This window comes from Aplidium turbinatum, chromosome 8 (assembly GCF_918807975.1).
Source record: "Aplidium turbinatum chromosome 8, kaAplTurb1.1, whole genome shotgun sequence".
NCBI lineage: Eukaryota > Metazoa > Chordata > Ascidiacea > Aplousobranchia > Polyclinidae > Aplidium > Aplidium turbinatum.
In genome coordinates this window covers 5,443,556-5,468,205 of record NC_137479.1, presented here as the reverse complement: position 1 = coordinate 5,468,205, position 24,650 = coordinate 5,443,556, and the positions used below count along the sequence as shown (strand labels likewise).

General features: G+C 35.9%; 2 protein-coding genes across 2 annotated transcripts in view; one reads left to right on the top strand and one right to left on the bottom strand.

Moving 5' to 3' along the window:
* LOC145775481 (complement factor B-like) overlaps positions 1 to 18,867 on the bottom strand; it is a 31,157-nt gene extending 12,290 nt beyond the window's left edge. Inside the window, exons 1-12 of the mRNA XM_082586775.1 lie at positions 18,858 to 18,867; positions 18,032 to 18,220; positions 15,972 to 16,112; positions 14,419 to 14,595; positions 10,629 to 10,720; positions 7,779 to 8,325; positions 6,265 to 6,453; positions 5,356 to 5,573; positions 4,588 to 4,717; positions 2,612 to 2,740; positions 2,148 to 2,224; positions 1,064 to 1,217 (exon numbers count right to left, since the gene is read on the bottom strand). Of these exons, the coding sequence (XP_082442901.1) occupies positions 1,064 to 1,217; positions 2,148 to 2,224; positions 2,612 to 2,740; positions 4,588 to 4,717; positions 5,356 to 5,573; positions 6,265 to 6,453; positions 7,779 to 8,325; positions 10,629 to 10,720; positions 14,419 to 14,595; positions 15,972 to 16,112; positions 18,032 to 18,220; positions 18,858 to 18,867 (2,053 nt within the window). The remainder of the gene's footprint in view (positions 1 to 1,063; positions 1,218 to 2,147; positions 2,225 to 2,611; positions 2,741 to 4,587; positions 4,718 to 5,355; positions 5,574 to 6,264; positions 6,454 to 7,778; positions 8,326 to 10,628; positions 10,721 to 14,418; positions 14,596 to 15,971; positions 16,113 to 18,031; positions 18,221 to 18,857) is intronic.
* A 45-nt stretch (positions 18,868 to 18,912) lies between these two features.
* Positions 18,913 to 19,464, top strand: LOC145775478 (protein CFDP2-like). Its single transcript, XM_082586771.1, has one exon. It carries the CDS (start codon positions 18,913 to 18,915, stop codon positions 19,462 to 19,464), a length of 552 nt encoding a protein of 183 aa, XP_082442897.1.
* The last annotated feature ends 5,186 nt before the right edge of the window (positions 19,465 to 24,650 follow it).

The window sequence follows — 24,650 nt, the reverse complement described above, 5'->3', positions numbered from 1 at the left end:
CAAGAGCTTACGTGATGCCCTGGGCTATCGCTGTGTGACACACGAAGGAAAAGAATGGATCAAAAAGATGTATTTATTAATTTTATAATCACTAGGGCCCGCAAAAGTCAATAAAGTCAAATTTTTTTAAGGACCTCGGCTATCCACGAATCAAAGAATAAAGTTGTTTTCAGCTCCTAGAGGACTGTTTCTAAGAAGTTGATAGGTCAAAATAAAGCAAAAATTGACAATAAAGTCAAAATTTTCAATAAAGCCAAAATTTGTCAAATTATCGCTTTTGACAAACTTTTTGTGTTTTTTGAGAGTAATTTTTGTCAACATCCTCGTGGAAGCATTGTAAATCAGGAACTGCGACACAATTAAACCATATCAACCCATAAAAGCAGGAAATATGTCACAATGCCCACTTGGATCAGCAGTAACTTTTATCGCAAATTGTTCATTGTTTCTTCATTGTTACGTAGGCTATGTAAATAATTCTTATAAAACATTCCCTCTTTGCAAACGTGGTCTTTTCGAAGATCAACAGTTTGAATTTTAGGAATAGCCTACTAACATTCTGTAACACCAAAATTCCTAAGCAAGCTAAATCGTCTCCAGCAATAGTTGGACAGATTTGTGGAGATTTTCCTATCGTCAAACAATATGACGCATTTTTTATAATCAATAAAACACCTTGAATTTTCGACAAATATTACGTCTGGGTCTGAAATCCACAAAATATTTTGTTTGGGTAACTGGTATCAATTCAAGGAAGAACTGTGTCCTCTACAAATAAGCAATTTCGTTAGGTCAAAATAGAGTCAAAATTTGATAAAAAGAAAGTCAAAAAAATTTTTTTTTAGGTCAAAATAAAAATGGCGTTAACAATCACTTTTGTTGTTTAAAATGACAATGCAATCATATCATTGTTTCCGCTTCGAAAGGTTTAAAGCAGGTACAAAATTACATTTCAAAGATGAAAAACATCAACAAGATATAATCAAATATGATTGTTAATTATCTGAGAGCGTGGTTTTGTATTCACAAACTTATAAAAAAAAGTTCAATCGTAGTGATCTACCTTCAATTGCACTTTTGATTCTGAGAAGTCTTGTAATATCTTTAGTTTCTATGTTGCGCAACACGTTTCTTTCATCAAACAGAAAGGCAAGATTTTGAAGTTCATTAAAGTCAGTGTTGTCTGCTAACCCATAGCCAAAGGCTATGACAAAAACCTGAAATTTCAAAAGTGAACTTAAGTACAAATGAAACTTTTGCCTGCAAAAGTTTTTCATCGATCGATTTCACAATTTTTTTATTGCAGCCTACAGTGCAAATGTCTGGTCATTTTTGCTTTCAACCAAAATGCTAACAATGATGCTACAGTATATTGGTGTTTCAGTAATCTACAATGGTAAAGTTATGCAATAATATTAAGCAGAAATCATCTTTATAAAATAATTTACTGCATTATTTTTCGTTACACCAAAATAGACTTTGTCTCAGCAAAAATACAGCATTCAACATTATGAAAATAAAGACAACATGGCAAACGTATCTGGCTATGCATCTATTAGCAAGCTTTTGGTAAAATGACATTGATACGTTCGGCTATAACAAAGAATCATGGTCGTAATATTTGAGGACTATTCAACCTTGCTCACATTTCACTAAAAAAACAACGTACTTTTAAATTACTGTACTGTGTGGACACCTACTGCTACATTTCATCTATAAAGTGTGCATGACCCGGTTTCAGGTAGAAAAATTAGCTAACTGCAGAACAATGGCAAAAAATGAAATGCTTCTGATCCACCAATAAATCATGGCTTGGAAAAAGATCATACGTTAAACCAATATTATACAACAAATACAGTTTATGGGATATTTTAGGCATGAAAATCCATGAAGTTCATATAATTGCTAAACTTAATGCAACCTATAGAATATATGATAGGCCTGCATGATTGCTTTCACTGAAGAATAATTAAGGGGTTTGTGTGGAACTTTTGAACACTTGCATTTTAGATAAATTTACTGCCGTAAAACTAGTTGGGCTGGTTGTCAATAACATTGATCAATTTAAGGGAGATTGAAGGCTATTTATTGACTTACAAACTGACTTATAAGTTTTCCAATAGCCTACTGTGTGATGTAATTTTTACCTTTCTTAACCGTTCTCCATAACTTGTTTTAATGCTTTCCATCGCTTGAAGTGGATCACTTCCATCTGTGTGACGTCCTGCAGGAGTGTAGACCGAATGAATAGAAATAGGCAAATAAATTAACAATAGCCCATTGACCTATTAAAACCATGAGTCAATTGCAGCGAATGTTGGATCGAATTAAATGTGACATCAGTAAATGTTAATGTTGTGCAGTCAACAATTAAAACACGACTAACGAAATAGTTTGAACGTTTTGTGAATTTATCAGTAAATTCCTTCCCTATGTTGTCAGCCCTGAGGCATTCCAAAGTATTTAATTAAATATTGGTGTTTTAATATTATACACAATGTAGGTTTGAATTTTAACTTGTTCCGAGTGTTCAGTTTTCCGGAGATAATAACATTTTTTATTGGTACTAATCAATATTGGTACAATCAGAGCAAGGTCGAGCAGCTCTTACCATGCACAAACAAGAATACATGACGATTGATGTTAACTTCCTCCGAGAAAGACTTTTCAAGAGTAGAGTTCAAACGTAGAAGAGCAAGTTCAGTATTTCTGCCAGAGCCCATGTTTGTGACGATGTTTTCTAGGAAACAATGTTAAAATAAAGAAAATAACTTGGAAATTGTGAACGTTGTGTTTGATATCAAATAAATAAACTGCATCCACCGCACGATCTTCAAGAACCTTATTTATATCTTTGGCATTAATAGTAAAATAAATTTGGGTTGCACACTTTGAAAAGAGTGTGGTAGCCCTAAAGAAAAATTAATTAAATGCAGAAAAATTAAAGTAGTGCCTGTTTCGTTACCGACAATGATTCGCACATTGGTTGAGAAGTATCGAATGTACAATAAACATCATTTTGTCTCGTTTCCAGTTTGAAATTATTTTGTTCGCTGGCAAGCTTTTCAGGTTGTTCAAAAATGTGAATGCTTTGTCAATCTCTCTGCCTTTCACAACCCGCCCTCAGAGATATGTTTGCAGAACCGACTTCACAGGTAATTCATATTCTGATAGTATGATCATCAGAATTGTACCTCCTGTGTGTAAACTTTATTGTGTATTGCCAAATAAGAATTTGAAAAATAGGCTACTGGTAAGTGCATTTTTAAAGTTGCAAATGTGAAACAATGTACTAATGCAGGAGTCACCAACCTTTTTTGCATGCGGGCCACTTTAGCACTTAGGAGAGCTGTGGCGGGCCGCACTAATAACATTTTAGGTAGGTTGACTCTTGTGCTAGAACAGTACGCATTTCGTACTCAGTATCCAGCGTTACATGTTGTTAATATTTATCTTAGAATACCGCAGCAACAAAAGTAGGCTAGTCGAACAACGCTACTGCCAGGCCAAGCTCCTTTAACAACGCTTTTGACTTTTTTAACAATGCCTAATAAATGAGGCCACTTGTTTTGCGCACTTATAACGAGTCGAGCGGTTTCATCAGAATATTCATCGCCAAGCAAGAGTGGTGTCGTCACTTCGCTTCACAAAAGATATCTTGCAATTAACAGTTTCAGTAAACAAGAAAACGTTTAACACATCGCAATACAGGCAACAATAGTGACCTGCAAACATATCAGCGAAAAAAAGGCTCCAATAACAAGGAGAAAGAAACCAGGCACCATGAAACAAACGCTTGTGGAAATCACTGAAAAAACGTTTCTATCGTACCTTATGAACAGTGTTCTTTCTAAAAAAGCAATGAATTGGTTTTTCATCCTTTTTGTGAGAGTCTTTAAAACCGCGTTTCTTTGAATATATTTAACAACGTTCACTTGTGGTGCTTATCAGCATGGCAAGAATTGTTGGTTAACAACATTTTGCAGTACTAAGCTAAATATTTTCATAATACAACTAGAAAAAGTCTTTAAATTTATATATAATATTATGCCAATTTATTATAAATTGAGTTGGCACACCGACCTATTTTGCCAACAAAAATTTGCATCAAAGGAACACTGCTCATGAAACACAATAACGGTTACACGCACACTAGTGTTTACATGAAATTTACAAATTTAAAATAAACCCCCATTATGCTTACAGACAATTTTGAAATTCAAAAACAGACGTTTTAATCAACCACTGGGACAGTGTGGTTGGACATCGCATTGGAATGACTTTAAGCGACCCCCACCTAGAACTACAATCTGATTGGTCGGTCGGTGGAATCGTATGCAAAGCGAAAATATGCTTCCCGGAAAGTATTTTTTGCCTTCATGCTCTTTAAATCCTCAAGAAAAGTATTATTGGTTATACTTGTACGCTGAAACCTTCCGCTGGCGTGGTGGGCCGCATTATGGCGCCATACCAGCGTGGCGGGCCGCCAGTTGGTGACCCCTGTACTAATGTATCGATTTGCATTAGGCCATTAGGTTAAGTTGTTCCTGAACATGGTCTGTATTTTTGTATTGTAAACAAGCTTACGTCGATCAATGAGAACATTCTGGAGAGTATTCAAAACATCAGAAGTATTTATCACAAGAGATTCATAGTGGACAACAACCTTTGAAGCAAATAATATGATTGTGCATTTCGTCAGGCCTTCCATGCTGACCTGCAGATAAAACGAATTTCCAAGTTGGTGTTCTCACTGTTTACCATGAAGTTATAATTCAGCATATGTTGCGATTTCCCCACATTTTCTCTCGATGCAAATTTTAATGTTTGTTACTAAAGTTTCCGCATTTTTGTTCCAGAAATGAAAACAAAGTTACAACTGATTTGACTATCAAGTTGATACTAATGCGATAAATATTAGCTTACAAAACGAGTTATGCAGTATAATTAAATTAAACAAAAGCGCTATACCTAAGTTACCCTCTTATATTGGAAACTGACTTACAAAATGACTGTCTTATGGTCGACATGAAATAATTTGCAAAGAAAATTTCTGATCATCAAACCCAAGTTATTGGCCTTGACCACTTGAGTTAGTTTAAATAGAATAAATTATAATTAAACGACTGTCAACATGTACAGTATACAAAGCGCTTAATTGTGGTTGACAACCGTCTTCGGGTGCTGGTTGCATTGAATAGCCCAACTAGAAAACTCACCCCAACATTGCTCCGTATATCACCTGGCACGTTAAATTGAAACAAAAAACTGGTAATACTTCAAGTCATAGCATTATGTGCAATGTCACTTTTTCTTGGAAATATTTACTAGGATAATGCAAATTATCATCATTACCTCGCTTATCCAAATGTCAGCAATTGTGAGAGATTGGCTTAAAACATTCTCTGTAACTTTTCTTGACATATCAAACAGAAAGTATATTTCATATATAGCTCTATTCGAAGATCCAGAACTTCTTCCAAAGTTGCCGCTACGTCTATCAATCTTGATGTCATCGGCCGTTTGACGCAAATTACGTAAAACCTCGGTCGGTGAATCCGGGTAGCGAGGATCTGAAGTACACAGTAACACTGATAAGGGGGGGCAAGTGTACTTTTTAGACTCTGGTCCGAATTGATTTAAGGGCCGTAACTAACTTTTCCGAGGGGAGCGGGAACATGAAAAGAACACTATTCTTTGGATATAGTGCATTTTTTTTAGAAGTGTCTTAATTTGGAGCAGGAGAATCTCATTGGTACTTGGCCAAATTCATCCTCTTAACAGCTCAGGAAGTGCACATTTGATGGGATGAATATCGTGGTTGAATAGACATAAATCTTGCTACTTTGACTACTCAAAATAATCGTGCGGCTACACTCATAAGAGGTATTATATAATCAAATTACAACTGCAGATTAGTTGCAATGTCATTGTGAAAGGAGTCTTTGTTGTGCAATAACCTTCGGTATGGATATAAACAACTTTTGGCTGCACTTCAACACACACAAAGCCAGCTAAACAACGTATTTTTCAATAGAGCAACCTAGCAGATATTTTTGAAGTTGAGAGTATCCTGTTTTTAAAGACAAATTGTCCACAAAATATAAGAATATACTTTTGAAATGTGTACACTCATTTGGAAAGTAAAGGTTACTGCATCTACTGCAGCTATTTTTGACTCATCGGATTTTGTTTAAACAAACCTTACTGGTAGTGTAAGCCTAAGTATGACTTTAACATACGCGTGTCTATTATGATTCTTACTTAGACAACGTGGAACACCACTACCACTCCATTGCCGAAAATAAAGACATTCCTGTGCACTTTCTCCCACAAGTGAATATCCTCGTTTGCAGATGAATCGAACAGTGTTTCCAACAGCAAACCCACGAGGACTAAATATTCTTCCATTGGCGGGAATACCGGGATGCAAACACCGAGAAGTGTCAATATCTGTGCCAAAGGTACGACAAAGAGTATTATTGAGTCATTGTTATGATTTAAGCAATTTGAAGTGGTGTTTCTATTTGCTCAAAACAAAGCATAACTATTCGCTGCTGTATGAAATGTTATTCCTTGTTTATTAATGCAAAATCTAAAATATATGTTGCTATTAGTTTTTTTTATTCTAATGCTTATTATCGGACTGAGAAAGTTTCTTAGGGAGAGTAATCCCGCAGTTTTAAATAGAGAGGTTTTGAACCACTGACGCAAGGCCCGGTTACCGAGGTTGACAGAACGAAGTTTCAGATTCTTGTTGAAGTATTGTTGCCGAGAATTATTCCATCCACTTGGCGCCGCTAATTGGAGAGCAGTCCTGAAATGCGTTGCTATAAATATTTCGAAAAGGAAACTAACGTTGTTTTGTCGTCGTTTTTTTCATTTGCAATGTTGGGCACTTAACTATTCGAGCTATTGAAGAAGACTTAGCGTTGGCCTAATTTACAGTATTCATGGTTGTTTACAATTTGGGTAGAGAGGTAACTCTTTTAAACCATAAACAGACATAACTCAGCAACAACACTACATTTAACATTATAAAAACAAAAAACAAAAAGCGAACGTTTTCGGCTAGTCATATAGCCCTTTTCAAGCCTATAAGAAAATACATTTTTAAAAGAAATGCTAAAGAATCATATAGTATCACAGCAAAAATATGGTCAAATCTAAACATTTGAGAAACTGCCTCGCTCACACAAAATGATAACTGAAAATTACACAGCACAACGGGTCAAGTATTTCAGAGGTAAAATTAATTGATTGTTCAGACAAGGACTCAGGCAGATTACGCAAGAAAGACAGAAGCACAAGAGATTATGGCATAAAGCTTCTGTCTTTCTTGCGTAATCTGCCTGAGTCCTTGTCTGAACAATCAATTAATTTTAAGGGTTCCAACCACATGAGTCTGTCTTTCTAAAAGGTTCGTGCCAATTCGTAACTTGCATAAAAATTGTCCACATACAGGGTTCTACCTTGATCAAGAAGCCCCTGCGACAACTCTACACAAACGTTTTTGGCCAATCCTATTTCTCGTTCACCTGTTGCTGATTTTCCAGATTAAACTTTTAAACCCCAGGTGTGGCCATCTACCAAACAAAACTTGAATAATTTTACACCATAGCGGTGTGCTTTGTTCGGAATACACTGTCTGAAAATTAAGCGCCCTCTCCATGGAATCAGAGTCTCATCAATGACTATATCTTCTTCAGGGTAATATAAATCTTTAAAAATTTTCTCCACCAGGTCTATGATTGGTTGAATTTTTGCAAGGCGGTCACCTTGTTGCATGCTTTCATTGTCATTGAAATGTATCATGCTTAGCAGTAACTGAAATCTGTTCCTAGACATGATCTGTCCGGGAACACATTGCTTGTAAACACCAAGTTTTGCCCAGTAATTAGCAAGACTGCCCAGTCGCACAAGTCCCATCCACAGCAGCAATCCTAAAAACTTTTTAATTTCTTTAGCATCAGTATCCGACCACTGTTTCAATCTTTCATGTCTTGTTGGTGGTTTGGAGATTATAGTTTGTGCTGCAAATCTATTTGTCTCACTAACGATGTGATTAATAACTTCATCGTTAACCAATAAAAGAAAGATATCCAATGGATAACAATTTGACGCTACTGCTCTCTGTACGCCTGTTAGGCCAGTAAATTGAAACGTTTTGTGCTTGCCTTCATACTCATGCCAACGACTATCATCTACTACTTCGTCAGTTCGATCCTCTAGTTCAGATTCATTTTCTTCTTCAACTGCAAGCGCTTGAAGAGCGTCAGAAATATTGACATCCTCATCTTCTGACTTTCTTTGTCTGCTGAACCTCTAGGCAACCAGTCACGATCAGCTACAGAATCGTCAGAATCAAAATCTGAATCGCTTTCAAACATCAAAGTATTTATATCTTCATCAGTTAACCTTCGCTTAGCCATTATATTTTAATACAAATAACCTGAAATCAAGCAAAACAACTCTATTAGCAAAATCTTCAATTCTATTCCTTTGATTAAAGCTGATACAATACTGCTCCAGGCAACTATTCAAGAACTGTACAGCACGAGGCTTCGCTAATCACGTGATATTGATCACATAACCTGCATTTCTGTGGTTGTGGTAACCTCATTATGGTAACGTTGCAGAAAAGGGGTAATATTTTATTATTTTTTGGTTGTAAATTGCAGCAAATACGTCAAAATATTTCAAACAAATCTTTGTATTACCTTCAATACTATATGTAGAGGTAGTCAAACAGCTGTTTGTGGCTACAGATACAATCTTAGTATAGAAAATACCTTAATAACGGGTAGTATGAATAAAAACGCAAAGAAAATGATGGCTTTCAAATATGAATGCCATGGACTCTGGTGTAAAAAAAAGCCTGAAAGTTACGTGTGAGGCCACAAAAAATTGCAGTTTTTCACGTGGCCTCCAGTGAAATTTTTACAAAAATGGCTTGGCAGTCAAAGTGTTAAAGAGAAATTGTTTGGTTTGTGTTTATTCTACAATATATTTTGTTTATTCTGTTGCTTAAAAAAATGGATTTGAAGTGATACAATCTTAAATCTTAAGAAACTGCTTTTCAGAGTAAACAGAAAACTGACAAAAAGTTTGCAGTCAAAAAGAAATAGAGTAAAATTTAGAAGAGTTTAGACAACGTGATTATTTTAATTTTTTTATGAGTGATTTAGTTTTGTGCTTTTTCGACTGAAAAAAACTCCTTTCTAACAGTTCTAGCAGCTGTTCCATTTTCTATCAATTTTCAGACCACCTATCAGCGGTTACAGTAGACTAAATCCGCAAACCTTGTGGCATAGCGATTTTTTGCTGGACACAATATCAATTCAAGAGGTAAATAACAATTCAAAAAATGAAAGGTGTGTACCAGCAAACATCTATAGGATTGGCCAATGATACAAGAGAAGGATCCACAGAGAATACAAACTGATATGCATCAATCAACAAGTGAATAAAGAAATAACAGTTAACCTTTAAGTACATGTAGCTCCACACAGAGTGAAATTTACCTGACTTTTGACTCTTTTTTTATTTGTATAAAAATAGTGTCTAAAAAGACATTATTAAAAGATAATTACGGACAGTGGCCAGCAGTGTTTCGATCTTCCGATCTCTTCAGCGTAGTAAAATGAAAGTGAAAAGTTGTCTTGAGAAGATGGTTTCTGAGAGTGATGTAATTAGTGAGCCAATGAGAATTGATTTAATTTTTGATTCAGACTCCAGCGAAACGTAATTTTACTGCCAATTAGAAGATATGACCTTTTTTGAGAAAAGTTGTGCTAAGCATAAATAACAATGCTTCCATAAAGTTACCACCTAAAGACACCATTCCACCAGCCTATTCCACCGCACTTTCGGATCTAATTGATTCATTGTTTTGCGCCTGGACTATGGTGGCTTTATTGGATGACACTGAAGAAGTTTTTAGTAGAAGCTCAAAGTTTCAAAAGTGACAGAGATTTTGTTTTGAATTCGTACAATGGTAAAGGGTCAATGATATTTACTGACATTTGTACTTTATTATTGGGAGTCAAACAAATTGCGCAACTTCTTTCAATTAGAACTTGAAGGGCGTTTTGATTAAGGTTACAAAAATAAAAACCACTGGGCAATGATGCAAAATGAGTTCACATTATAATACGGATCCTCAAATGTAGTAAAGGTAAAGGTGGGTCCCACATTTGAATCCAAGCATTGGGGGATGAGAAGATAAGGTTCTCATTGTACTAAGCCATCGGCACTAATGAAAGTAGTGTGGGCAGTTTCTTTCTCTAGGCCGCCTTTCCTTCAGCAACTGCGCCTATCCAATTCATTACACTCTGGGTAGAGGTAAGCGGTGTTTGTCACCAACCAGCATAAGCCGGGAGTCGAACAAGCATTGTGTGATTAGAAATCGAGCCTTTTACCCGCTGCGCCATCCCACCACCCCAAAGTAGTCTCTCTATAAATTTTGTTGTATTTTGTCTATTTAAAACAAGGTCATAGTTTGAAAAACAAATATACCAACCATGAAGATCACAAACTGTATCCACTCCGCTCCATTGACCATTTTCAAGACAAGTTCTCACATTGTCTCCCAACAATCAATGCGTAGAAGAACACCGTAAAGTGACTTGATCTCCCACTAAGTATCTGTTTTTTCTTCCTTCAACTATCTCTCCACCCATAGCTTCCATTGTGTGTTGAAGATCACCACACTTTATACCTGTGCAATATCAAGCAATATTCAAAGAACCGAACGTAGTTTAAGTAATATTTTGTCTTTCTTGACGACTACTTTGATCTGTCCGACACTCACAACGAAACTGGTTCTTCTACTATGAAACGTACCTCAATTTATGTCGACGCAAGCAGGCGCGGATCCAGGAGTTTTTTTTTAGGGGGCCAGAAAATTTGAAAATGAATTGAAAAGAAAGAAAAAAAAAACAGATATGAACAATCAGTGGCGTAGCCAGTAATTTGGGGGGTTTTGATGACTGACGGGCAAAGCCCGACGGCGTGCCAGCGGCGGGGGGTGTGGGGGGCCTCCCCCAGAAAATTTTGAAAAATTATTTTGATTTTGGTGCATTCTGAGAACATTTTCAACAAAAATATGGGTATAAATATTCTTGTAAAATGGTGCTGTCCGGTGGCATAGCAAAAGGATAAGATCATGTTTTCTTTGGCAGTTTTTCGGTAATAAAGCTAAGTCTCTATGTTTTCTTGTTGCTAACTCTTGGCTGACATGTTTGAATGTTTGGTATTGGCAAAACTTGCTCTTTTAATGCAATTTCTTTTAAAATTAGGCAAACTTTGTTTTAGAGACATAGAGACTGAAAGCATCATTCTCAATATCGTGACGTCACACGCGTGCCAAAGGGAAGTTGTATTTTGCTATGTCGTTCTCAGCAGGGACTTTAACTGAATTAAATTTTTTCCCGCGTGAAAAACTACCACGTGTAAAAAGCAGCTCTACAGCTGACCTTTAAACAACTCAAAGCAACAGTTGTACGTGCAGTACTGTATAAACTAATTAACTGAATTAACTTTTTTTTCCGCGTGAAAAACTATCACGTGTAAAAAGCAGCTCTACAGCTGTGTCAAATCCGAAACTGCTCAAGATCAATGCCTTTTTTTGCTAATAAACAATGAACTTCTCTACTACTGTATGTAACGAGCTGTATTGCGCAAATTTCCTGTAGCCCACCTTTCGCTGTAGGTTATTTTTTTAAAAACAATTTCTTTATTTACTGTATTTTCTGCGTGCCTTTTGTCAGTTTGGTAGTACACAGCAACCCTGATTGAATTATACACCTCTTTCTTTAATCAAAAGACAGTTGTGGAATAGTTTGCGGTAGTTCGTCTATAACGTCAATTCGGCTATAACGTCAGTTTTTGCAACTCCCCTAGAGGTGCCGTTATAGGCGAATTCTACTGTAATAACAAAAAATAATCCCCCCCCCCCCGGGATAAGTTGAGTCCGCTGTGGGACTAATATCATCTGTTTAGAAGCATATCAAACCATTCAACAACTTCTCACAAAATTTCTGGGGGGGGTCCCGGGCCCCTTGGGCCCCCCATAGATCCGCGCCTGGACGCAGGGCACTTGATGACATTCTTACCAAGGTAATTTCTTTGCTTTTTTTCCAACATGTCTTTTCAACATTTAAGGTTCTACATTAAAAGTCGGAGTTTATAATATTTTTTGTATGTTATTTGCTCTGAGGATGCGCATTGTCATGGTGCGCGAAACGTTAGTGAAGCAATAATTCAATATTTCTTTTAATTTCGCTTTCATCAGATGAACGTTGCAACTGATGCTAGAAATGATAATTGTCCTGATGAACACTCAAACTTTTCAGTATTTAGCTGTAGTTTAGAGTTGTATAGCGTATCAGGAACTAAAATCAAAATTCAGCAAGATTTCTATGCTAAAGAGTCATTTATTTTTCTTAGTTTAACAATTACTGTAACCTATAACCAATGTTATCTTATTTTGACTTGACAAACTTTTGTATTTTTATTGTTTTGGAATTTTAACTTTATTTGGACCTAACATCTTTTTGTGTGACGTTCTAAATTGTGATGCGATATTTAGCTTTTAATTTCAAATTAATCACGTTGTGTAAAACATTGCTAGACACTGTGTAAAAAGGAGTTTTCTTTCTGGCTGTCAGCAGAAGTCTGAGTATTCGTTAATACACCGGTGTTTATCGCTGTCAATTCTTGCTACAATTGGCTGCCAAGAAATGTAGCTGGAGACAAGTTGAGAAAAGTGATATTCACATCATTATCGTTCTATTTGAATAAGGAATTTCTGATGATCTTCAGTAAGGGTTAAACAGGCCGTAGAGGTTATTTGAAAATAATAAATGAGTTTGATGTAATTTGTTCTGCTTGGCTTTTTTGCTTGGAATTGAGCAATTTTGCAGTATTAACAGCATTTATTGTTTTATCATTATAAGTAGTTAGATAAAAACCATAATTCAATTGCCGAATATTAGCTTATACCAATTTGCATATCAAGAATTAAGATTTCAAAATTATGAATCATCAAATTAAGAATCATCAGAAGGTCCTGAAAAATAATCAAGAATAATAAATCGATAGTACTTGAAAGGATATTAATAATTATAACCTTAATGTAGTTTACTGAATTATCTAAGGCGGTTTGGGACCTTAAGGACAAGGGTGTTGATCCTAAAATATTATGGTCCATCCACAGTTATGCTCGGCCTTACAGTGGGAGTGGCCGCAATAATTGTGGCCTTTGTCTTACTGAAAAACTGGCCATTCTAAAGGCTGATTGCAGCCATCCTCTAATCATGTCTAATGTCTAAACAAGCGATCTGAACTGGTGGGTAAATGTTGTCATCGTAACAAATTTAAACTCAGATACTCTAAAATAACATAATTTGACTTTGATTTTTCTACAGGTTAAACTTGTGGTTTATTGCATTTTCCTTCTCCATGACGTCATAAATGTTGTTATTTAGGTAAGTAAGTAGAATTCGCCTATAGTGACACATGAAGGAACCGCGGAAAAAGTGTCACTATAAGCGAAGTGTCACTATAGACGAAGTCAAGGTAAAATGGCGCAGATGACTACAGTAGAACTCGCATATAACGGACCAGTCGGGACCAGCGAAATTCGTCCGTTATATGCGATTTAGTGGCATTGTACAAACTTAGAAATTTGTCCTAGATTGACAAACTACACAATGACAATCAACCTGGCTTATGTGGAGAGAACTGAGATCACAACTCACAAAAACGAAAGCCTGGAACTAGCCTAGCAGCCACAGTAGCCACTTTGCCTACGCTCTTGTTACATCACATCTATGAAGCCTGCTCATAAACCTTTTTTATCATCTTGCTTAGCGCATGGATAAAGTATATATTATTGCATCACAAACTAACGAGTGTCCTTATGCGGACATTTTTGAGCCCAAGGGACAGAAATGTGGTGTCACTGTAAGCAAAGTGTTCTTATACACGAAGTCACTATAGGCGAAGTCATTTCTATGCAAAACATATGGTTTGCAAACGGGACTTTGCAACAGGTGTCACTATAGGCGAAGTGTCACTATAGCCAAAGTCACTTTAGGAGAATTCTACTGTATTTTATTTATTGACGTTTTGGTTGAGGTTTTTTGCGGCATTCGCTGGTGGTAGCCCTTTAAATAATTGTGCAAGTTTTTTTTTTTTTGCAGACAGGATTAAAGTTATAATGCTTAATATATTTTCAAGTATTACCGATTTATTATTTTTGCATATTTTCAGGACCTTCCAATAAATCCAGGAAAAGTGAAACAGGCTGTAGAGGTTATTAGAAAATAAAAACTAAATTTACCACGTTGCTTTGTGTACCGCCTACATAAAAACAACACGACACCATAAGTTGTTTTCGACATTCCAACTTACGTCCACAACGTATAGTTCTTCCATCCCATGTTCCTCCACCTGTGCACTTCCTCACAATTGACCCAAATCTGATATAAAATCCCTTTCTACAAACATAAGTGGCTACTTGGCCAAAGCCTGATCCTCTGTAGGTGATATTGGCGTTAGCTGCAGAAGGAGCTTCCCCGCAGTTAATGCCTGTTAAAACAGTGCGTCATAGTTAGGAACTTGTGCTATAAATTACAATTGGCTCATTTGTGACCCATACTAACGCTATGTAGTAACATTTCTAAAAAAAAAGTTTCAAAACTATTGTTAGAAAACCATAGACAGATAATCGATAACGGCTTTATAAGATTGAATTTCATAATTCAAAAAATGATACATAAAATAAAATAGCTACATAACTTCAAACGTTTTCGGCAAAACTTTATGCCCTCGTCAGGAAAATACCTTAATTCATCTAAATTCTAAGCAAAAACAAATATTCGTGAAATGTTAATAATAAATGACTGAAAATAAATAAAACTGCACTGACCTGCGTACAAGCAACAACTGACGAACAAACACAAAAGGTGGTAACAATCTGTCATAAACTATGCGGGAGTGTAGTCATGAGGCAAGATAGTAAGCGAAACAACATAAAGGCAATCAAGGAAAAAACCACTAAGCAACTTAAAACAAACGTAATCTAATACAAATTCAACAGAAAAGATGCCCCTCCAGCGAATAATTGTTTGTTGAGCCTGGGGTTGTGCTGCTTTATTTGGAGTGCCTCATGTATTTTAGTTTCAAACTCTGATTGACAGTTGTGAATTATTTTGAATGAATCTAATGTAAATTTGATATTGGAACAAATACTGCAGTCATAGATGTGGTCTTTAATTGCACTGTGTTTGTTGATGTCTGTTAAATTTAGGTGTTCCGTTGCTCTTGTAACCAAGTGTCTTGTGGACATACATATGTATGTCAATATGTCATGTTCGTGTCACACGACAAGTGAATTTGTAGACAGTGTTGGAACGAAGAGACTGCGGAACTTGAGATTTCAGAGAAAAATATCTACTTATTTTAAAAGTTTTGTACAGAGGAACAATGTCGATATCAAATTTACACTTAAAGAGTTTAGACAGTTTTTTGCGCATACGAGTGATTCCTTTCCTAGGAAAGGTATGGATATACAGTTCTGGAAATTTATGACGTCAGTATTCGATGAAGATACTGAATTGAAACGTTGTAAAACCTTATCAAAAAACTGCCCGGAATATTCCTTATTATCATTGACGTACGCTGGAGAAGAGAGGTTTGAAGGTAAACTTACTCCTTGGTAACTGAATTGTTTCTTGTTTTCTTACCGTCATGACTTTCTTTAATGCATTGTCTTTTCTTTTTCTTTTTTTCAAAAACCCAGCTTATCAATGGCTTTTCACTAAATCAAGTTTAGTGAACACGTAGTTTTGTTGTGATAGACTATAGCAATTACAACCAAGAAATTATTTGCAACCGAACAAAAAAGAAATTAACAAACCCTAAACACTTTGACTTCCTGTCAAACACAAAATGATCAAGCAAACCTAAATCGACGCAGCTTCTTCCACAAAACCCATCACAGCGACAGTTCATTCCAGAATCACAATCGCTGTCTGTGACGCAACTATCACCGCACGTCAAGTCGTTCGTATCCACTTCCGTCAAACTGAATGGTCCGCATGACACTATTAGAGTGCAAAAGTTTGTTAAATAATAATAGTCTCCATTCTATTTTAAACAAGAGACACGTTTATAGAAAAATCCTGTTAAGTTGAATAATTTCGTCAACTAGGCCTATCGACTCTTGAAAAAATCGTAAAGTTATAGGCTCATAAAAGGTCAGTTGATTAAAACTTCCTTGATTTTGTGCAAAGTCAAGTCTACTAACTTGGATTTAATGCTATATAAGTTTACTTTTAATCAACGTGAATACAAGATTACTAAGATCTCTAGCAGAGGTTGCGATGTTCATCTGATAAATGAGTTAATCACAGCAAGAGCATAGGGGAAGGGAAGGTAATTTGATACACTTTTAACATTTTTGCCTGTTAACTGAAAATTAAGTGACACAAACTATTGATTTTAAGCTGAAATGAAAGTCTGATCCCTTACACACTTTTTAAAAACATTTTCACTTTTCTATTTTTGTTACTTTTTTTTTAATTGAAATTTTAAAAACGTCACTCAAATGTATCAATTTACCTTCCACGGAAGGTAAATTGATACACCCGGAAGGTAATTTGATACAGTAAAACTAATACAGAAATCCCTTTTGACAACAAAGCAATAAATGAAAATTTAATATGTGGTTGGCGTGCTTGGGTGCAAGGATGACTGTTGAGGACCATGTGTGCGGCGAAGCTTCTGCAGCGGGATGGACATGGAAAAGATCATTGGCTGGAGTTCTTATTCAAGGGGGGTGCTTTGCGCTTTTCTCATTTTTTGAAAGCAGATAGCGTGTAAGCCTACGAAAGCCCATATAATTGTTGTTTCCCAAAGTAGCAGGTCTTGTTAATAAAGAATAACTTATTTAAATCAACTAGATCAATGACAACATTTATTACAGTCACAAAAAAGAGTTTAATATACTGTATCAATTTACCTTCTCCACATGTATCAATTTGCCTTTTTCAAAAAAAGTTATAAAGTTCTGATTTTTGTATGCTTGGATGCACATTGCAGAAAAAACGTGACAAGCCCTTGAAGCCTTATCAATGAACTGTCAAATGAGTTTGGTTTCATCTTTCAGGAGCTTTTCTTTAATTTTCCAGACGAAAATAATCATGAGTTAAAAATTTTACGAAAATACTCAAAAAACACACTTTTACAATTTTATGCCATAAAAGCACGAGTTAGCTGCATGGTGCAATTTTTGTAGGCATTATTTTCACAGATCTTTCACCTAATGACAATATTTTTGACTAATATTTTTTGTACATTTCTGTAGGGGGGGTGTATCAAATTACCTTCCGTATCAAATTACCTTCCCTTCCCCTACGAGTTGTTTTATTGCTTCATTGGTGTGTTATTCCATCCAGGTAGTGCATTGTCAGTGAAAGAATGAAACAACTCCTATGCTTCTACTTTTACTTTCGCATTCATTAGGAAGCGTTTCAATTATTGTTAGACATGTTAATAAACTTGATCAACATCCAAACTTGTCAGTGCTAACAAAACTGTAGTTTTATGAAAATGCTAAAAAAAAACGATTTCTCAGAAACGTAGCAGACAAAAAAAATAAAGAGTAAGAAAATGAAAATCAAACAGAAAATAATAACTTTCCTTACATGCGCATTGCGCATGTTGTTGATCCAGTCCAACCTCTTCGACCATGGCAGAGATGGGAATTTGATATTAAACGATTTATTTAGATTTTGATATTAAACGTTGTTTAATGTTGTGTTGATAAGTCCAAGTTTGAAAACAATTTTCATTGATTCGCTTTATAATCTAATTTACAGTTATTGATGTTAATCGAAGATTGTCAAACCACTAAGGTCCAACAGTCTCAAAAGATCACTATTCGGTTACACAACTGTATGGGGTTTGCTTATACATGGTGACAATTATTTCGTACATGCGCATGTTGTTGATCCAGTCCAACCTCTTCGACCATGGCAGAGATGGGGCACTGACGGCTCTTCACGCTTGTACCCGGGTTGACAAAGATATACCGCGACGTCGTCGTGTTTGTATGGGGCAGTGGTGACTGTGAGAGTTCCATTCGCCAACCGCCGATGAACGACAACTCCTCGACTGTTGGGAATGTTGGCAGGGGTTGGGCAATAGATTTCTGTATTGGAGTGAATGAAATTTAAGACAAATTGTTTATTAGGGTATGATATAATTGCTTTGAAATTGAAGGTCAGGTCATGATCATTAGTAGATCTGCTACAGGTAAAATGTAATCCTGTACCACCTGTTGCAAATCCTGCTGCTTAATCAAGTTGCAGGCACTCACCAACCCGCACTGAACCAGCGTGGTGAGTAAAGGTTCAAACCCACAATGAAAAAAATGAACACACATTCAAAAAGGCCCTTAGTCCCCGGCAGCCGAAAGGCAGAGGGTGCAAAGAATCTCCGGGTTCCCAAAATCTACATCTCTACGTATAATGTAAGAAGCTTAAAAGATGAAGACAGGCTTTTAGAATTAACACACGAGCTAAATGAAACAAGGATGAAGTGGCAAATAATTGGTCTAGCAGAAACAAGAAGACAAGGAGTGCATCTGGTAGCCTACAGTTTGGAGGAGGACACATGCTCTACACCAGAGGAGGAGATACTTCAACAAAAGAGGTCGGTTTTTTAATCCATCAAAGCATAAAACACAAAATTACAGAAATAAAAGGAATTAGTGATAGAGTGGCTTCCCTCACAATAAAAATTAACAATAAATACTCTATGCAAATAATGCAGATATATGCACTAACCACAAGCCATGATGATGAAGAAATAGAGGATTTGTATGAAGAAATAAATGAAAAAATGGAAAAGAATAAAAGTCACTACAAAGTTATCATGGGAGACTTTAATGCAAAAATAGGAAAACACCAACAGAGTGACGGAAATACCACTGGAGCAGATGGCATTGGAAAGAGAAATGCACGAGGGGATAAGATGATCCAGTTTGCAGCATCAGAGAAACTGATCATTACAAATACTCTTTTTCAAAAGTCAAATGGAAGAAAATGGACTTGGAAAAGTCCAAATGGAAAGGTGAAAAATGAAATTGATTATATTTTAACAAATAAACGAGAAATTGTCCTCAACACTGAAGTCATTCAAAGGGTTAGCATCGGAAGTGATCACAGGATGGTTCGCAGCACTATACGATTAAATGTAAAACATGAAAGAACTAGAATGATGAGAATATCAAACCCAAAGATTGACACCGAGAGACTGATTCAAAAGGCAGATGAATTCCAAATAGAGTTGCAAAACCGTTCTGAAATACTTGAAAGCGACGTCAAAGATTTAGATGAAAAGACAAAACAATTGAACAATATTATTCAAAAAAGCGCAAAGAAAGTTGGTTAATAGTCAAGAGCCAAAGAGAAGATAAACTCAAACCAGAGACTAAAAAGATGATGAAGGAACGCAGAGAAATGATGAGAGAAACATCTAAAGGCAATAGTGAATATCGAGAGTTATGCAAGAACATACGAAAAAGTATTAGACAAGATCTTAGAAAATTCAACACTCTACAGGTGAAAAATGCAATTGAGACAGGCAAGGGATTGAAAAAATGCAACACTGAAAAAGATGGAAACAGAGCATTGATTCCGGCACTGAAGAATGAAGATGACTCAGAAACATCAAACAGAGAAAAGATAATTGAAAGATGTGCTGATTTCTATCAAACATTATATAATGATCAAACACAAAACATTGTCACTAAAAATCCAGTCGAACAAATTCCTCCAATTCTGAAAAGCGAAGTTGAAAAGGCAGTCAAACAGATGAAAAATGGAAAAGCACCCGGAGAAGACCACATAGTAATAGAGATAGTAAAAGCAGGAGGAGATATTCTACTCGAAAAGTTTTGTGACTTATTTAACAACGTGATCGGAACCGAAAAAGTGCCAGAAACATGGAAGAATGCTATAATTACTCTTCTCTCTAAAAAAGGAAACAAGAAAGGCCTTGCAAACTATCGCCCCATTAGCCTACTTTCTCATATTTACAAACTATTTATGAAAATCATCAAGAACAGAATACGCAGCAGTCTAAATGAAAACCAACCCCCTGAACAAGCAGCTTACAGACAAGGATTCTCTTGCATTGATCACCTGCATGCAGTTGGGCAGATCTTAGAGAACATGAATGAATACCAACTACCCTTATTTATGGCATTTGTTGATTATGAGAAGGCATTTGATTCCATCAAGCACTCCTCTGTTTTTAATGCAATTCAAATTCATGGTATATCAGATAAAATAGTAAACATTATCAAAAATACATACACAAATGGCACTGCACAAATCAGAACCGAGAAACTAAGTGATAAAATAAAGATTCAGGAAGGGGTGCGCCAAGGTGACACTCTTTCACCTGTTATGTTTACAGCTGCAGTTGAAGAGATATTCAAGGGGCTGAAATCTGAGACTGGACTTGTCATTAATGGACAACTGCTGACCAATCTCAGATTTTCAGATGACATCATCCTTTTTGCACAGTCAGAATGTACTCTGCAACAATTGCTTGAGGAACTGAATCGAGAAGGGAAACGAGATGGAATGAAGATGAACAAGAAAAAGACAAAAATAATGTGTAACGAGATAGCAGGGAAACAACCAAGGACGGGTATTTTGATAGATGGAGAAAAGATAGAGGAGGTTGATCAATACAAATATCTAGGGAAAATGGTAACACCAGGAAACGACATGGAAACTGAGATCACCCAAAGAATAACATCAGGCTGGAGAAGATTTGGTCAATAGAACACTTTTTTTTAAAGAGCAAGAATATTCCAATTAGCTTAAAACGAAAAATCATGGACACAGTAATATTGCCAACATTAACATACGGAGCAGAAACATGGTCACTCACAAAACAATAAACAAGAAAACTGGCAGCAGCACAAAGGAACATGGAAAGAATAATACTGAACATAAATAAAAAAGACAAGATCAGAAATGAAGTCATCAGAAACAAAACTTGTATCAAAGGTGTCATAGAAACAGCAACAAACCTAAAGTGGCAATGGGCGGGACATGTAACAAGAATGAAAGACAACAGATGGGCCAAGATAACCACAGAATGGACACCAAGATATGCAAAAAGAACTAGAGGGAGACCAAAAAGAAGATGGCGAGATGACATAGAAGAAAAGATTGGCATCACCTGGATGAGAACAGCAAAAGACAGAATGGTGTGGAAAAATATTGTGGAGGCCATCTGCCAGCAGTGGCATGACCGGCTGATGATGATGATGATGATGATGATAATTGCTTTGTACCTCTGGTGTTTTGATAGAGGAAAAGTAAAAATCCTTATTCAAATAGAACTAACGCTTTGTGCATTATACTGATGCACAAAACAACCTACAGCCTACTTTGTCACATGTGGTAGAAGATAATCTTCAGAAAACTACTTAGCGTTTTTGATTTTTCTTTATTCAGTTTGATATGTAAGTGTTTTCTTGTTTGGAGCAGTTTTCTTGTTTGGCGCTGGATGAATAGAATTAAGTCATTCCCTACGGACAAGTAAATTAATGTGATAACAGTAATTTTTTTTCAATCAACTTTGAACAGAAAATAATGCAGTGTTTAACAAAAAAAAATGTTGAAAATGACAATAAACATCTTCTAAAAAATTACTCATGTCCAAGAATAGAAAACTAGCAATTTTTTTTCCTTAAAATGTATATTCAATATGGTTTAATGCAGGGGTCACCAAACTACGGCCCGCGTGCCGGAACCGGCCCGCGAACTGATTTCATCCGGCCCGCCACGTGTTGCGGAAATAACAGATGCACTACAACTGTTAAGGAAAAAAGTTACTAACTTTTTGTAAAGGACTGACGTTGCTGTTGAGCTACACGCAACCTGCTAATGATTTTTCAATATTGTTTCTTCTTATGACATCACAAACTTTGTTTTTCAAAACATCAATGTTTATCAGTGCGATATCTCTGTTTAGGTAAATCATACATACCAGCCAGACTAGACATCATAAGCAGAAGGATTTGAACCATTCAATTTCAATTAAGTCAATGGAGATTCTAAATAATTGTATATCTTTTCGCAATTTGCATCCGGCCCGCAGCTGTTAATCTCGCAGCAATCCGGCTCTCAGAGAAAAAAGTTTGGTGACCCCTGGTTTAATGTTATGCTCTCATAGCCTACTACATACATCACTGTGATCACAGTTTGGATATGTGTTCATACACTGCAGCCAAGCTACAAAAAATTGTATATTTGGTAGTGAAAGCAATGCCCCATGTATAGACAGTACATCTAAGCCATTTCACCTTTACCTTTCCGTCAAACAACAAAATGTTGTCAGTTTGCTTTCTCAGTGCAAGATTATCGGATTTTCAACTTTTACTGTGACCATAATAACTGTGCAAGTTAACGCGATTAGTAATGCTTGTTAAGCTTAGTGCATACCATTGTTTATGCAGGAGAGTCCACATTCATGATCGCACTTGCATTCTTCTTCGCTTGTACATCTATCGGCTCCTGGGAGTCTGCAATGTCTTCTACATCGTCTTCCGACTGCTCTAGCCGCTCTTAAGTTTCGCCTTGGACAAGACTGAGCTGAATAAAAATTATTGCAAATTATTTTCCTTTTCGAAAATTTTTAGCTAGCATAAAAGAATCAGTAATTCCATGCATGAAACACTTGTTTCCGACACTTTTTCCTGCTTCTAAGTTCCTTCTAGGACAAAAGTTTAGATGAATAGGCAGAAAGAGTCAACTAATATAAGACAATGACAAAAAATACGATGATGGTTCATTAACTCTTGTTAATTTCAAACTGTCAACTGTTTACAGTCTCAAGCTTTTCAGGTTTGACAATTTTAATTCATAGTTAAATGGTACTCCCTGTTGTAGGCTAGGAAGGAAATCGGATCTCCAAAAGATTTAAAATACTGTTAATTACACTTAGCCTACTCGCAACCACAGTCACGCTACTTCAAAAGGCCTATTTCGTCAACGCAAAGGGACTTTTTAAAATTGTCGAATTAGACGAAACGTCAAGTTAAGCAGATTTTGCACAGTTTTCACCCACACATGACAAATTATACATTTTTTCGTTTTGAGGTGAGGCAGTTTTAAGACAAGGTGTTACCCATCTATACAAAATAAAACGAGTTTGAAAAACAATTTAAATGCAATCATAAAAAACATCGGCGAATTTTCGAAACATCAAGCAGAGATAAAAATAACTGTAGCTTTGGTAAATACAGTAAATAATAATTGTAAAATAATAATAAAAATTGAAAAATTTAGTAAAATAAACTAACAATATTGTCAGACAAAATAGGGATAAAGCAAAAATACAACATAAGCAGCCCATCTATTCTTTGCAGCTTCGTAGTCCTCCATGCTCTTATTGGAGCTTTTAATCTTTTTACTACTAGTTATTCTCGGAATGTTGTGTCTTTTAACATTAAATTCATTTTAGCTTTTAAATTTTTTCCTAATTCTGTCAAAGAGCGTCATGTGCTGTGGTCTTGTATGCTGCAAGATGGTAAATCGGCTTGTCAAAATAATCGAATTAAATTGCAAACACACAACTTGGAAACGTAAAATTTTAAGCCCAAAGTTTGAATGACTGCCGAAAATCTAACAACACCTTAAAAGTGGATAATAACGTTACCCAATGGCAGTTCTATGGGAAAAGGGGCATTTGGTCATATGGCCCTCCAAAACCGATAAAAATATGTTCATTGTTGTTGTTGTTTTGCAAAATAATTCTCACTTGCTTTGCTTTCTCAAATCACGATTTTTCTACCTAACCGGCAGAACCCGAATAAAGCGTGTTCAAATTTACAACAAGAGTGAAGGGTTGGAGAAGAAATTTGGTCACAGGAAAACTTGCAATACCGGTACTGCTATGTAAAAACTCCTCAATCTATTTCACTATTTATTACAAATAAATGCAGCTTCCTAACACATTTTCCATGAAAGTACTATATGTAGCCCACAAGGTAACGGTAATGCATAATTAGAAAACATTTACTTTTTATTACGTAATTTACCAATATCAAGATACTCTAATCTATGTCAAGTTAAATAAAACTAGAAACGTATTGATATCTTACCGTTCAAGTGGGAAATGCAAGCAATAAGTATGCAAAAGATAATAGATCTCATTTTTTTAGCAATGTTCAGGTGTAGTTTAACCAGCACAAAATATAAAACTGGTTAACAGGACGTCTGCCTGAACTAAGCTTCAATCACCTATCTTAAAATTTTGATAATTCTGAATTTGCCTGAGGCAAAATAAGATCATTAACAAATTCCATATCATCTCGTTTAGTGAAAAAAAAAATTGAAAGTGAAAAGTGTTATGCTTGTCAGAGTAAATATAATGAAATTATCGTATTTTTTTTCATTAAACAAGTTTTAAATAAACCCATAACTGACTTTTCCACTTCAGATAACGAAGGTGAACATAAAACACTGCTTGTAAATCAACTCCGAGCCTGTAAATACACGCGACAACTAATAAATGCGACAACAGACAGTATTAGGCCTACGCCACGTTGAGTA